The sequence below is a fragment of the Aotus nancymaae genome, unplaced genomic scaffold (assembly GCF_030222135.1).
Source record: "Aotus nancymaae isolate 86718 unplaced genomic scaffold, 86718_ANA_hifiasm-v0.15.2.pri h1tg000028l, whole genome shotgun sequence".
Classification (NCBI taxonomy): domain Eukaryota; kingdom Metazoa; phylum Chordata; class Mammalia; order Primates; family Aotidae; genus Aotus; species Aotus nancymaae.
The window spans coordinates 18806818-18820987 of NW_026988441.1; the positions used below are offsets into that span (position 1 = coordinate 18806818).

At 54.7% G+C, this 14170-nt stretch overlaps 1 protein-coding gene across 2 annotated transcripts in view; it reads right to left on the reverse strand.

Annotated features, from left to right (window-relative positions):
* Positions 1 to 589: 589 nt before the first annotated feature.
* The window catches only part of CHST8 (carbohydrate sulfotransferase 8), a 100300-nt gene continuing 86719 nt past the window's right edge, over positions 590 to 14170 (reverse strand). For both annotated transcript variants that reach the window (XM_064380687.1, XM_012448471.2), the window contains exons 3-4: positions 2648 to 2682; positions 590 to 2140 (exon numbers count right to left, since the gene is read on the reverse strand). In XM_064380687.1, coding sequence (XP_064236757.1) covers positions 1034 to 2140; positions 2648 to 2682 — 1142 coding nt within the window. In that variant the 3' untranslated portion in view covers positions 590 to 1033. The remainder of the gene's footprint in view (positions 2141 to 2647; positions 2683 to 14170) is intronic.

The following is a 14170-nucleotide window of genomic DNA, read 5'->3' on the forward strand; positions in this document are numbered from 1 at the left end:
CTCACACCTTCCCAGAACCACTTTGGCTGCTGACACTTCTGGAGCCCTCTCTGGTGTGAATATACATGCTTCTGGAGAAGTTTCCTCTATAGCTTCTCCCTTTCAGAGCAGGTGCATCCTGGCAGCCCTGAGGCAGTTTTGTCAGGTGAGTGGGGCCAGGGATCAGGGTGAGTGTCTGCAGATGACAGCCTCAGGCCAGAGTCCTGCTTGGTCCAGAGGTGCAGAAAGCCAGGGACAGCCTCGCTCCCCGCTGGGAGCACCACACCCGCGGAGATGCATGCACCATGCCCCACTGGCCCTAGCCTCAGCCCTGATGGACAGCTGGCCACTGCTCTGGCAGTCCCCAGTGGCCCCAGCAAGGTGCACTGATAAGAAAACACCCCAGGAAGCCCCCATAGGAACGGGCCTATCTATCTTCTCCTTTCAAGATGAATGTGCCAGGACTGAGACGGGAGCACCCTGTTGACTGGGCTCTAGCCTCAGGGGCCTGCAGGCACCTGGCTCAGGCTGCCCCAGGAAGGCAGGAAGAGCTCCAGAAAGCCCAGCCCAGGATCCATGTGCTCACACGCCACCACAGAGTACACACCGCTGCTCTGGAAACCATGTGCTTTATTTGGAATCTAAATCCATGGAACCCTCCCCTCTGGCTCATAGAAAAGCTGCAAACCACGTGGTTTGGTCCAAGGCAATGGCTAAGGGAGTGCAGGACATCCCATATGGCTGGGGCCCCATCCTCTGGGCCTCAGACTTCCCTGCTCATCACAACTGCTGGCTGAGCTTTGGGGGTGTCTGTCCCAGTCCTCAGCGTCTCCCTCAGCCAAGGAGTGAGGAAACAAGCCCAGGCCAGGGGCCCCCATCCAAGGCTGGGCACATATCCCCCACCTGTGGCCTGCACCCCTCAGCCATGGCTCCTCAGAGCCCTGTTGCTCAGGGATCCTCTCAGCTCCCAGGATGAGGAACCAGGGACCGGAGGGTGCCTGAGCGCACAGGTGAGTGACTGGGGCAGGGTGGCCCTGGCCAGCTGGGCTGCCCCTTAGTACAGATCTGCAAAGGGCTTGGAGTAGTTGAACATCAGGTAATCCATGTAGTAGAAGTCATAGGTGCGCTGCCGTTGCAGGGCCGAGAGCTGGGCGAAGTACTGGTGGGCGATTCTGGCTGTGGTCCTCGCCTCCTGCGAGTGCCGGTCCTTGAACCGGGGGAAGGTCAGGTTCCGCGGCGCATGGATGAGGCTCAGGAAGAAGTTGGCATCATCCTCCATGCTCTCGAACTTGCCCACGAAGTCGTAGTCGATGAGGCAGGGGCTGCAGAGCCGGCTGACGTGGTCCCAGTGAATGTCCATACCAACGGGCCGGTGCACGTCCAGCAGGTACTGGACGAACTCGGGGAAGCGCACCCCAGAGCCCGTCCGCAGGGCTTCCCGAGAGGCATTGGCCCGGTACCGCGCCACGATGGCCTTGCCAAAGACCGGGTGGTAGTAGCTGTTGGGGTGCTCGAACTTGTCGCGGAAGGCGGACACCAGCCTCTCGAAGGGCTCACGGACGAAGAGCATCTTGGTGTAGGTGCTGAGACGATGCAAGATGCCCTGGCGGTCGAAGGTGTCCAGGCGCTTGAGGGCGCTGCCATAGTGGACGGTGTTGTGCTGGATGTCAGCGGTGGATGAGGCCAGGCCGGCCAGCACCATGAGCACCCGCTTCCAGTTGGAGCAGCCAGCCTTGGGCACCTCGCAGTAGAGCACGCGGTGGCGGTCCTCCACAAATATACGGGACACGTGGCGGGGCGTGACGGCCCGGCGGTTGCTGCTCGCTCGGTACTTGGCACAGGCCTCCTGCATCACCCGCTTGCGCTCCTGCTGGCTCCGGAGCAGGCTGATCCAGCGGCCGTCCAGGGTCCTGGGTCCCAGCTGGATGAAGGGTGTGTCCGAGCTGTTGGCCGGGCTGGTTGCCACAGCTGGCATTTTCTTGATGAGCAGACGGCGACGGCGCTGGCGGAGTCGCAGACGGGTCCCCCTCTGCAGCAGGAGTTGAGGCTGGTCAGGCACCGGCAGGGTGAAGCCCCTCGGGGCCCTGCTGGACAAGTCTCGAGAGACCCTCCCTGTGGGTACCTCCAAGTCACCATCCTTGGAGCCACCTGGTGGGATGTCCTGGGTCAAGAAGAGAAGTAGTTAGCGGGGTGGAGAGGACAGCCGGACACTGAGTCCCACACAAGCCAGACTCTCACGAGGGTTGGGGTTCCTGTCCCTCGCAGGTGAGGGAGGCAGGCTGACCCTGCTGGTGAGACCCCTCTGGGCTGAGCCCTGGCCCAGCACCCAAAGGCCTCCCTCCCCCTGAGGTGCAAGTGTTATTTCCGCCACAAGATGGCGCAATCCTCCCAGGAACCCAGCATGGGCGAGACTGGCGGGAGCCGGTGGCCTGCAGCCGGGCTCAGATTTACTGTCTCTATGCGCTCCGTATGTGCAAAGCAGCCCTCTAACAACGAAGGGAAATTCATGGGTGCAGAGCCCTGGGCTTTGTTCTCAACGCTCCTGGGAAATGCTGGACGCATTTTTCTTTCCAAGAATGGATTCAATGTGAGCCCCTAATTTTCTTCCCAGTCCTCCCCAGTTTCCCCAGGGCTGTGTGCATGGATATTTATCTGACTCTCAACTTACGTGGTGGGGCTGCCGTGGCCTGCTGAACTTTATTCCTGAAAAGCAAACAGGAGAGAGGACAGTATTAGCAGCGGATGTGCCCCGTGGCTCCCAGGGAACTGCTTTTGGGCTTCAGGCTGTGGACATCCAGGTGGAGGGATCTTGGGGAAAGGCAGCTTTAGGGCACGGGGAGAGGGCACGGCTCAGTGCTGGAGCCCCTCCATCCCCTACCCATGCAGAAAATGGGGACGCAGCAAACATGTGGTCCCCTGGCTGGTAGCTGAGGCTTTCGTCTCTGCATCATGCCTGCCTCCGGAAGTGACCTACCAGGCCTGGAAAGGCACCCTGCCCACGTGTACCCACCCCCATCCCCTGTGGAGCAGCTAGGACTCTTGCAGGCCATCACCTCCTGCACCCCACCATATCACTAAGTCACAGGGAAAGGACACTCCAGAAAGCTCAATCCACCCTTTCTCCACACCCCATCAGCTATGCCCACTATGGAGTTCTGTGCTTGGAATATGACATATTCATACCCACCTTTGCACACACCAGGCCTAGGAATAGAACACACTTCTCTTCCTCCAGGAAGTTCCCTAACCTGGGCATTTGCTTTGTGATCTGGGCCACCTTGGCTGGCTCTGGAGTTCTGGGGTGAGTTGACCATATCTTGCCCACCCTGGCCTCCTCCAAAGCCCTAAGCAGGGCCCACATAGATTGCCCAGAGTTTACTTACTGATGACCTCAGGAAGCAAGAGAACAGTGCGTCACTGGCCCTGCTCTAGAACATCCCCTCTGCCCACCAAGGAGGCCTGGGCTCACCCAAGAAACAAGCTCTGGTGAGACCAACCTTTGGCCAGAGCAGAACAATCTGTGTCCATACCCTGTTTGGTCTGTTTTGGGGAAAGGTCCTGGGAGGACAAGATTCCCTTTGGGGCGAATCTATTTAGAAGCTGGAGCCTCCTTCCACAGTCCCTGGCTGGCCACCGAGGCATCGAGGGCTCTATCTGTTCTGGTGCCATGTGGATGTTTTTGTCCTGAGGCTTTGCCAAAAGCCATGGTCACCAGCAGAACCAGCTATCCCTTAAAAAAAGCAGAGAGTTGGAACTTCTGACTGGCACACCGGGGCACTGTGCGTGACCACACCTGAGCAAGTCCTGGCTACTGCCTGCGGGTGGGGGCTTCCCCTGTCCAGCACTTTCCTGGCGTCTCCATGGCTGGGGCAGAGGTCCAGTGGCAGGAGCCCTGCTGGTGAAGGGACACCCAGGTCTTCCCTGAGCCAGAGATTCTGTGGATTTCTCCATGGGATCCAGTGGTACAGACTCAGGCAGTACCATGCCCCAGACCGTCTGAGGCTGTGCCTGCACATCGCCTTCATTCATTAGCAAGCCAGGAAGAAGCTGCAAGGTCAGCCCTGGACTGGACAGCCTGAATTCCCTGAGCTTGCCAGAACCTTCAAGTCCCGAGAGGCAGAAATTCAGGCAGAACTGGGGCACAGTTCATCTTTCTTCTGCTTGTCCCTTTGGGCTGGATACAAGGGTATGCTCTCCCCTGGAAAAAGGGCAGAGCATCCCTATCGTCCTGGGCATTCCCAAGCGTATGTGCCCATGCGTGCATGTGGGGGATCTTTGAAACAGGTGTTCTAGACTTTTCCTTGGAGGCTGCAGGGAAGCTCCAAGTAGACCTGGCTGCACCCTTCAGGGTACGGGCTGGAAGCAGCAGGTGTCTGGCCTGTGAGAGGAGTCTTGAGGATCAAGCTGCTCATTGCCACCCCCCAGCCAGCCACAGGGTCTATTTCCTTCCTCGCCAGCCACCCCCTCCTCCTCCCATCTTTACTGCATGAGCCTCCACAGCTCCTTTCTCTCCCGCAGCCCATGATGACAGATCCCTTCACCAGAAGGGACCCGCCACACCACTCGGTTTTTCTCCATGCTGCCAGATCTCCTTAATTATTTTCTTCTGCTGATGGCAGCTGGCTCTGCTAAACCACCTCTCCTCAGAGTCTCAGATGCAGAAAATCACTCTGCTTGTCACTCCTGTCATCTTGTCAAGGTGTGGCGGTGCTTATATATTCCTTTTCTGGAGCAAATGAGTCATACCAGATGTGGCCAAGAGGGGGGCTGAGAAGCCACTTCCAAAAGGGATCCTGCCAGTTGGGGTTGGGGGGAAGATGGAAGCCACGTTCTTGTTGAGGCTGCAGTCCCTAAGGCCATGACCTCCCACTGGCACTGTCCCCCCAGCCTCGGAGGGCGGTGGGCTGTGGTCCTATTCTATTTCACTTGTGGAGACTGGATGCAGGACACTGTCTCCTGGACCTCTGGACTCTGAGCCTAACTGTCCCACTCTAACGCTGGCTGAGCTAAAGCCCTGGGCGTGACCTAAAGGAGAAGTTCCTGCCAAAGACTGGGGCTGGGTGAGTCTCCTGAGTTCCTGTTTACATGTGCCTGTAAAGCACACCTGCCTGCAACTTCCTCTTTGAAAAATTGCCTTGTGGACAACAAGAATAGTAACCTCTTAAGTAGAGCCTGAATTTGCCATAAACTGTTCCCAACCCTTAAACTCATGGCAGCAATATTATTGGGCAAAGATTAGCCCTATTCCCATAAGCTCACTAACATTTTTTAAAGTTTACCACCAGGTACAGTAGCTCATGCCTGTAATCCCAGCACTCTGGGAGGCTGAGATGGGCCGATCACTTGAGTGAAGGAGTTTGAGATCAGCCTGGCCAACATAGCGAAACCCCATCTCTACTGAAAATACAAAAGAAATTTAGTGGCATGTGGTGGTGGGTGCTGTGATCCCAGCTACTTGGTAAGCTGAGACCTGAAAATTACTTGAACCCAGGAGGCAGAGGTTGCAGTGAGCTGAGATCACACCACTGCAGTCCAGTCTGGGCAACAGAGTGAGACTCAGTCTCAAAAAATGATAAATGCTTTAAATTTATTTTTGTTATTTTTGTTTTTTTATGAGACGGAGTTTCGCTCTTATTACCCAGGCTGGAGTGCAATGGCGCGATCTCGGCTCACCGCAACCTCTGCCTCCTGGGTTCAGGCAATTCTCCTGCCTCAGCCTCCTGAGTAGCTGGGATTACAGGCACGTGCCACCGTGCCCAGCTAATTTTTTGTATTTTTAGTAGAGACGGGGTTTCACCATGTTGACCAGGATGGTCTCAATCTCTTGACCTTGTGATCCACCCGCCTCCGCCTCCCAAAGTGCTCGGATTACAGGCGTGAGCCACCGCGCCCGGCCCTAAATTTATTTTATAAATAGAAGCGAGGTCTTGCTATGTTGCCTAGGCTGGTCTCCCAAAGTGCTGGAATTACAGGCATGAGCCACCATACCTGGCCACAAGTTCACTTTCTAATAAAGACAGAAACATAATGAAGGAAATATAAAGAGATCACCCTCTTGCCATGAGGCTAGCGTCCTCACTTTTTCCATGGAGAAAGCTGCTCTTCCATGCACCACTCAGATAAAGGCTGAAGCAAAGACCGTTGCCGGCTCTGGGTAAGTGAAAGCCAGGAGGAACCTTAGTATCCTGGGGCAGAGGTCTGCACATCCCCAAGTAGGCTGCACGTCAGGACCCTGGACAGCTCCATGTGTATCCAGGGAAGGGCAGCTGAGGGCTCATAAGGATGAGGGAGGTTTGCCACCAGGAGTCAGTGGTACCAGTGGCGTGGGGGGACTTATGGGTGGGAGGGAATTTTGGCCTCATTATAACTACCTCCAGACCCCTCTCAAGCCCCTAAATAAACGTACAATCTAGATAACATCAGTGGCCTTGCAGAACCACTCCAGCCACAACCCACCACCTCTTCCATCCAACACCACCAATGCTGCCACGCACCTCCCCTACCTCCCCATCTCCACTCCTGCGACAGGATCCAAGGCCAACCACGCAAACCCCACTTTCAGTGTCTTGAGTTACCTCTCCTCTCAATATAACATTCACAGTTTGTAAGGGAGCTCTATCCCCCTGCACGGTAAGAAATAAACAAGCACTTTCTCTTTCTGGACAGATGACATGCGTGGAGTGCCTGGAACACATGCGTTACGATAAGAGCATCGGTGAGAATAAACAAGGCGTGAGTTATGGGCACTGCCAAATGTGTTCCACAGTGTGAACTCTTCATTGGCTGAAGTTCAGCGTTTAGCTGAAAAGCCTCCTGATTGAGGAGAGGCAGAGGCTGGTGGTGTGTGTGGCCAGTTTCTTAGTCATCAGGCCTGGGGCTGGGGCAGAGCTGGGGAGGGGCTGCACCAGTGTGTCCAAGGAGAAGGGTCTCTTGCTTGCTCCTCTCCAGGCTCACAGGAGGAAGACCTGCAGGGTGCACCACAAAAGCCCCAGTCCCCACTGCCCAGGACCCATGGGGGGTGTGGTAACTGGGGAGCAACCTTTTGGTCAGGCCTTGTAGCCAGCAGCACTGACAGGCGAGGACAAGACCCAAGTGCCTTGAATGAGCCTGTGGCCTCCCCCAGCCCCAGGTGGCTCATGCTTGGGAGAGTGATGGCTGCAACAGCCGCTCATGTCTCAGCCCCAAACCCTGATGGGTGACGGTTGGAGGGTCCTGCCACTCCCAACAATCACTTTGACTGTCCTTAAGGAGTCAAATCTGCAGAGGGACAGGTGTGGAGAGAATGGTGGGGGGGTGGAGGAGGAGGGCAGGAGAGGCCATGCCAGTCCCAAGTCACTGCCTGTGGTGGAGTTTGACTCGTGCTTCTTGGTCTTTTGGAGTTTCCTGATGGAGCCATTTGTGTGGCCGAATTTCCATGTGCCCAGGGCTTCTGGCAGCTGTCTGCCTGGCAGGCCACCCCACACCCATTGGCGCGGTCCACTCCACATCCACTTCCATTACCCAACAGGCCAGGGAGGCTCCAGGGCTTTTGACTGCTCCTCTTGGCTCAGGCTGCCCCAACTGGGGGTGGGGAGGGGGATCCCCCGACTGCATCTTGGTCCCCAGCACGTGCAGGACCCTGAGTCTGAGCTTTGGCCCCACCTGGACTCCCGTTACAGTGGCATCTGGTGGGATGAGCACTGTTGTCCTGGAGAGTCCAGGCTGTCTGCCTCTCCCCTGCTGCTCCCATACCTCAGGTATGCATGAAAAAGGCTTCCGAGCCCTGGGGCAGCCCCACTGCCGGTCATACACCTGACTTCACGGTGCAGTGCTGAGCTACAGATGGCCTGCCCCAAGTGCAGGGTGCTAATAGGAGAGAAGGTGGGCAGGCCAGGGGAGAGAAGCCCCAGGGAAATGCCAGGCTCCACTCCATGGGAAGTATGGAGGGTTCTGAATGGCGGGGGCAGTGTGCTAGTTAGGGTTCTCAGAGAGACAGAGCCCACAGGCAATATATATGGAGCAGGAAGGGAGAGGGAGAGAGATAGAGAAGGGAGAGGCAAAGGGGAAGGAGGGGAGAAGGAGAGAGGGAGAGGAGAGGAGGAGGAAAGGAGAGGAGAAGGAATGAGAGAGGGAGAGAGGGATTAAGAAATTGGCTCATGCGATTCTGGGGGCTGTCAATCTAAAATCTGCCAGCAGGCTGGAGACCCAGGGAAGACCAGGTGCTGCAGTTTACATGGTAAGGCAGTCCAAAACTCCCTTTTCCTCTGGGAACTTCACTCTTTTCAGGCCTTCAAGTGACTGGATGAAGCCCACCCACATTGTGGAAGGTCACCTCCTCTACTCAAAGGCTACGCATTTTCCAGCAAATCAATCACATCTAAAAAATGCCTTCCCAGAAACATCTAGACTGGCATTTGTCTAAACCCTGGGGCACCATGGCCTAGGCAAAGTGACGTGTATAATTGACCATCATGGGAGGTGCCCTGACTTGTTTCTGCAGCTGCTGTAACAAAGTATCCCAAACTGGGAGGCTTAAAATAACAAAAATGTGTTTTCTCACAGTTTCGAAGACTAGATGTCCAAAATGAAGGTGCCGGCAGGACCAAGCTCCCTCCGCTGCCTCTCAACAGCCCCAGGCATTCCCTGGCTTGCAACAACAGAAGATCAATCTCTGCTCTGTCTTCACACAGCTGTTGTGCATGTGTGTCTTTTTTTTTTTTTTTTGAGATGGCGTTTTGTTGTTGCCGCCCAGGCTGGAGTTCAATGGCGCGATCTGGGCTCCCTGCCACCTCCACCTCTCGGGTTCAAGCGATCCTCCTGCCTCAGCCTCCTGAGTAGCTGGAATTATAGGCATGTGCTATCATACCTGACAAATTTTTTGTATTTTTAGTAGAGATGGAGTTTCTCCATGTTGGTCAGGCTGGTCTCAAACTCCCAGGTTCAGGTGATCCACCCACCGTGGCCTCCCAAAGTGCTGGGATTACAGGTGTAAGCCACCACGCCTGGCCTCTTCTCCTTTTCTTACAAGGACACCAGTCATATTAAAATAGGGCCCACTTAACCAGCCCAAATGCCCATCGATAGAGTAGATACAGAAACTGTGGTATATATGTATGATGGAATACCACTTAGCCATAGAAGGGATCAATTAATGGCATTCACAACCACCTGGATGAGACTGGCGGCTAGTACTCTAACTCATACGTGGGAGCTGAGCTATGAGGCTGCCAAGGCATAGGAATGGTACAATGGATTTTGGGGACTCCGGAGGAAAGGCTGGGAGGAGGATGAGGGATAAAAGACTACGAATTGTGTGCAGTGTACACTGCTCTGGTGACAGGTGCACTGAAATTCTCACCAATCACTGCTAATGAACTTATGTAACCAAACACCACCTGTTCCCCAATAACCTATGGAAATAAAAAATTAAGATAGGGCCCACTCTAGTGGCCTCAACTTGATTACATCTGCAAAGACCCTATAAGATCACAGTTTACAAGCAAAGGGAGTTGGGACTTAAGCATTTTTTGAGGGTGGGGCGGGCACCCAATTGGACCCAGTATAGACAGGGACTAATGTGATCTCATGGGGCTTTAAGAGTGTTTTGTTTTTTAAGAGACAAGGTCTTGCTCAGTCATATTATACTCCCAGGCTGGAGTGCAGTGGCGTAATCCTGGCTCACTGCAGTGTTGAACTCCTGCGCTCAAATGATCCTCCTGCTTCGGCCTGAGAAAGTGCTGGGGTTATAGCCAGGAGCCACCACGCCAAGCTGGATGTTCTGAAGACAGGGCAGGATAGCCTGAAGGAAGTGAAGAAATAGCTCGTCTGCTGGTTTGGGTCGCACGCTGATCAGTAGTGAAGGGTTGCGTTACCCTCGATGTTCTCGGGGCTGGGCCCGTGTCTTGTCCATCTGTGTCATTCTGGCACAATGCCCACAAACGCCTGTGCAAAGGCTGGTACTTCCTGGATTGAGAGCTGGCCTTGGACATGAGGAGGGATATGGAGCTTCCCAGAAGCTGGGCCCAGGGTTCTGGCTGGAGCCTCCCAGCTGGGAAGGGCTTGTGCATCCAGGTGGCAGGTGCCAGCCACCTGGCTAGCTGGACAAGGGCAATCCCACTGGAGGAGTCTGTCCACCTGTAGCCCTGGCTGGACGGCCTTGAAGCCTGGAGCTCCCCACCTTCTTTGGCCATCCACAGTATGCCAAGCCGGGGTCTGCTTTGGGACCGGGTAATATCTTCTCTGGCTCCTTTCTCACCGGCTCAGGCTCTGCCCTTGTGAGGGCTCCGCTGGCCCAGGGCTGAGGGGCACACTGTCCTCCTGTGGGCCTCTGACTGCCTCATTGTGAACTGCGTCCTCCATCTGCAGCAGGCTATTCATATGCAAATTTCAACACCCGCAGCAATGAGCGGGCAGCTTGGACTCCCAGGCACAGAATTCACTGGGAAAAAGCCTCACCCAAGGGCCTTCAATTCTCACCTGTGTTCATGAGAAAATCCAACTTTTTACATTCTCTGCTGGATCCCCAGGGCACAGCCTGGATACCAGCCTCTGTCACAGTCACCTGCTGCCCTAGGACTTGGGACAGGTACGTGGGGTTCCAGGTGGCAAGGCTGCCCTGGGCACACATGTCAGCTGCTCCCGGGCCCTTACAGCAGCTCTGTGGTCAAAGCGTGGACCTGGAGGAGAGGTGGCAGTCAGGCCAGACACGCCAGGAGGCTGCATCGGACTGGTCATGCACCGGCCTCTCTCCTCCAGCTTTCGCTTCCGGGTGGGTGGGGGCTTCTTCCTCTAGGCTCTGAGATAACCAAACTCAGTCAGTGACCTTTGGCTCAGACCAGAGCAACGGCTTGCTTCCTCCCTCTGTGGACCACGTGGAAGACCACCCTGGAGGGTCCATGTGGAGTCGCAGTTTTTAATGCAGGCTCAGCACATCAAAAGTGAGAAAACAGGGCAGGCATGGTGGCTCACGCCAGTAATTCCAGCACTTTGGGAGGCTGAGGCAGGCGGATCACCTGAGGTTAGGAGCCTGGCCGACATGGTGAAACCCTGTCTCTACTAAAAATACAAAAATCAGCTGGGCATGGTGGTGGGCGCCTGTAATCCCAGCTACTCGGGAGGCTGAGGCAGGAGAATCGCTTGAACCCAGGAGGTGGAGAGGTTGGAAGTTGCAGCGAGCTGAGATCATGCCACTGCACTCCAGCCTGGACACCACAGGGCAAGGCTCCCATCTAAAAAAAAAAAAAAAAAAAAAAAAAAAGAGAAAACAGAGCACACACCCACTGCTGTGTGACCTTGGACAAGTCCCTTGACCTTGCTGAACCTGTTTCATTGGTAAAATGTGCTACACGTATACCTCTTGCAAATCCACAAATGTGCACACGAGGCAGGCCACAGTGCCGGGCAGAGCCACAGCTCACTGGGTTGGAAGCCAGCTGCTCCTGGCATGCCGATCACTTGGTTCCCTTTGCAGCGGCTGAATTTCCTGCAGCCCAGCTCCTGCACCCAGCACAGTGACGCCGGGCGCATCTGCAGAGGAGGGGAGCCAGCATCTTCCTGTCTTGGGCCGATGAGCACCTGACAGCTCTGACCACACTTGTTTTGTTTAGTGATTCTGTTCCTTCGCCTTCGTCATTAGGATCCAGGATTCAACCGGGTGGTTCCTGTCAGCTCAGTCTTCGCCGTGAATTCCCTTGGAGCTGTCAGAGAGTCGAGCGTCAGAGCTGCCTGTCAGCCAGTCAGTCAGCCAGTTAGCCAGTCTGCAAACCCAACAGCTGTCCTGCCTGCGCCTCGTCTACCCACCTGCCCATCACCGGGTGGGTGGGGGAGGGGAGTCTTGAGCTGGTGCCCCACCTGTCTACAGGGAGGGGTCCTCAGCTCCTGCTTCACAGCGCTCCTCGGTCAGAGCCTGCAGTAACACCTACAGTGTTCAGGGTGCATGTGACCCCAGCACACCTGTGCCACCCACTGCATTACCCCTAACACGTGTGCATGTTGTGTCAGATCAGGTGTGCATGTCCTATGAGCTGTTCCACCAGGCATGGCGAGGAAACGCACCACAGCACGTTTGTGCTACACAGGAGCATGCTTCCCGTGTGTGCAATGTAGTGTGCCCTGGGTGGGGAGTGCGCGTGTGTGCACATCCCTGCGTCGTTTCTAGGAGTCCACGGCACATGGTTTACAACAGGTCAGGCTTTTCCTTCCTTTATGTATTCTCTCCCTGTCTCCCTCCCCTTCTTCCTTCCTTCCTTTTTTCAGACTGGATCTCACTCTGTTGCCCAGGCTGGAGTGCAGTGGCATGATCATGGCTCACTATAACCTTGAACTCCTGGGCTCAAGTGATCCTCCCACTTCAGCCTCCCAAGTAGCTGGGACTACAGGTGTGCATCACCAAGCCCAGCTAATTTAGACATTTTATATATGTATATATAAAATGTTATAAACATATATATATATATAAAATGTTATAAACATGTTATAAACGTATATAAATGTTATAAACGTATAATATATAATGTTACAAATGTGTGTGTATGTGTGTGTGTGTGTGTGTGTATATATATATATATATATTTTTTTTTTTTGGGCCAGGCACAGTGTCTTATGCCTGTAACCCCAGCACTTTGGGAGGTTGAGGCAGGTGGATCACCTGAGGTCAGGTGTTCAAGACCAGCCTGGCCAACATGACCCTGTCTGTACTAAGTAAATACAAAAATTAGCCAGTGTGGTGGCAGATGTCTGTAATCCCAGCTACTCGGGAGGCTGAGGCATGAGAATCGTTTGAGCCTGGGAGGTGGAGGTTGCAGTGAGCCAAGACTATGCCACTGTACTCCAGCCTGGGTGACAGAGTGAGACTCTGTCTCAAAAAAAAAAAAAAAAAAAAAAATCATAGAAGCAAGGTCTCACTATGCTGCCAGCAACTCCTGGCCTCAAGCGACCCTCCTGCGTTGGCCTCCCAAAGTGCTGGGATTACAGGCGTGAGCCACCGCGCTTCAACACATGTGGGCCTGGAAGAACAAGCCAGAGCTAGTGGATGTTCCTGCAAATGAGAAAGAATGAACTGTGTGACACTAGCCCGAAACCTCGTGTTGCCCCCTGGCTTGCCCTGTCTCTGCTTCCCATGTAGGATGTTGACAGCAAGACCAACTGGCCGGCCTCCACCCTGCAGCACACCACACACAACAGTCCCGCACCTGCCACCATGAGTCCGTTCACTCCACACTGATGGAGCACCTGTATGCATCAGCAGCATCTTACTTGATGACAGTGTCTTAACTGGGAATGGGACACTGTGGCCCCTGCCTTCGTGGAGCTTCCAGTCTAGCAAGGAGGTGAGGCACTGGCCAGCAACTCCATGTGCGATGGCAGCCTTGGAGGGCATTGCAGGCAATGTGGGACAGGCAACATGTTAGCCACTCAGTCAGGGTTGCAGATGACATCTCCTGAAGATCATGACAATAAATTGGCACCTGAGGGTAATGAGGACATTTCTGGCAGAGCTTGGTGACCTTGCACCATGACAGCAAGGCTCCTGGGATGAAGGGATGGGTCTAGAGACTGAAGGGTGTCAAGAAAAGGCAGGGCCAGGTGCAGTGGCTCACACCTGTAATCCCAGTGCTTGGAAGGCCAAGGCGGAAGGATTACTTGAGGCCAAGAGTTTGAGACCAGCCTGGGCAACATAGTAAGACCTTATCTCAAAATGAAAAAAATTAGCTGGGCATAGTGATGGGCACCTATAGTTCCAGCTACTCAGAAGGCTGAGGTGGGAGGATCAGTTGAGCTCAGGCGTTAAAGGCTTCAGTGAGCTCACGGCACCATGTCTGGTGGGTCAGATGGGATGGACGTCAATGCCTTCTCTTGCCTGGCTGGGTACATTGTGACCACTCCCCAGCCAGCTCTGCAGGAAGACGCCTTATTTGGTCTAAATAATGGTGAATTCCCACTGTGGGGTTACCAGCAAATAGAAGCGAGTGAGTCAGGCTGGAGCCTCAGTCTGGGGTGGCCCCACTGAGGGGCTGTCTTGATATAGTCTGGACATTTGCCCCTGCCCAAATCTCATGTTGAAATGTGATCCCAGTGTTGGAGGTGGGGCCTGGTGGGAGGTGTTTGGGTCATGGGGGGATCCTTCACGGGTTGGTGCCGACCTTGTATTAGTGAATGAACTCTCATGAGATCTGGTTGTTGTAAAGTGTGGCACCGCCTGCCCCCAACTCTC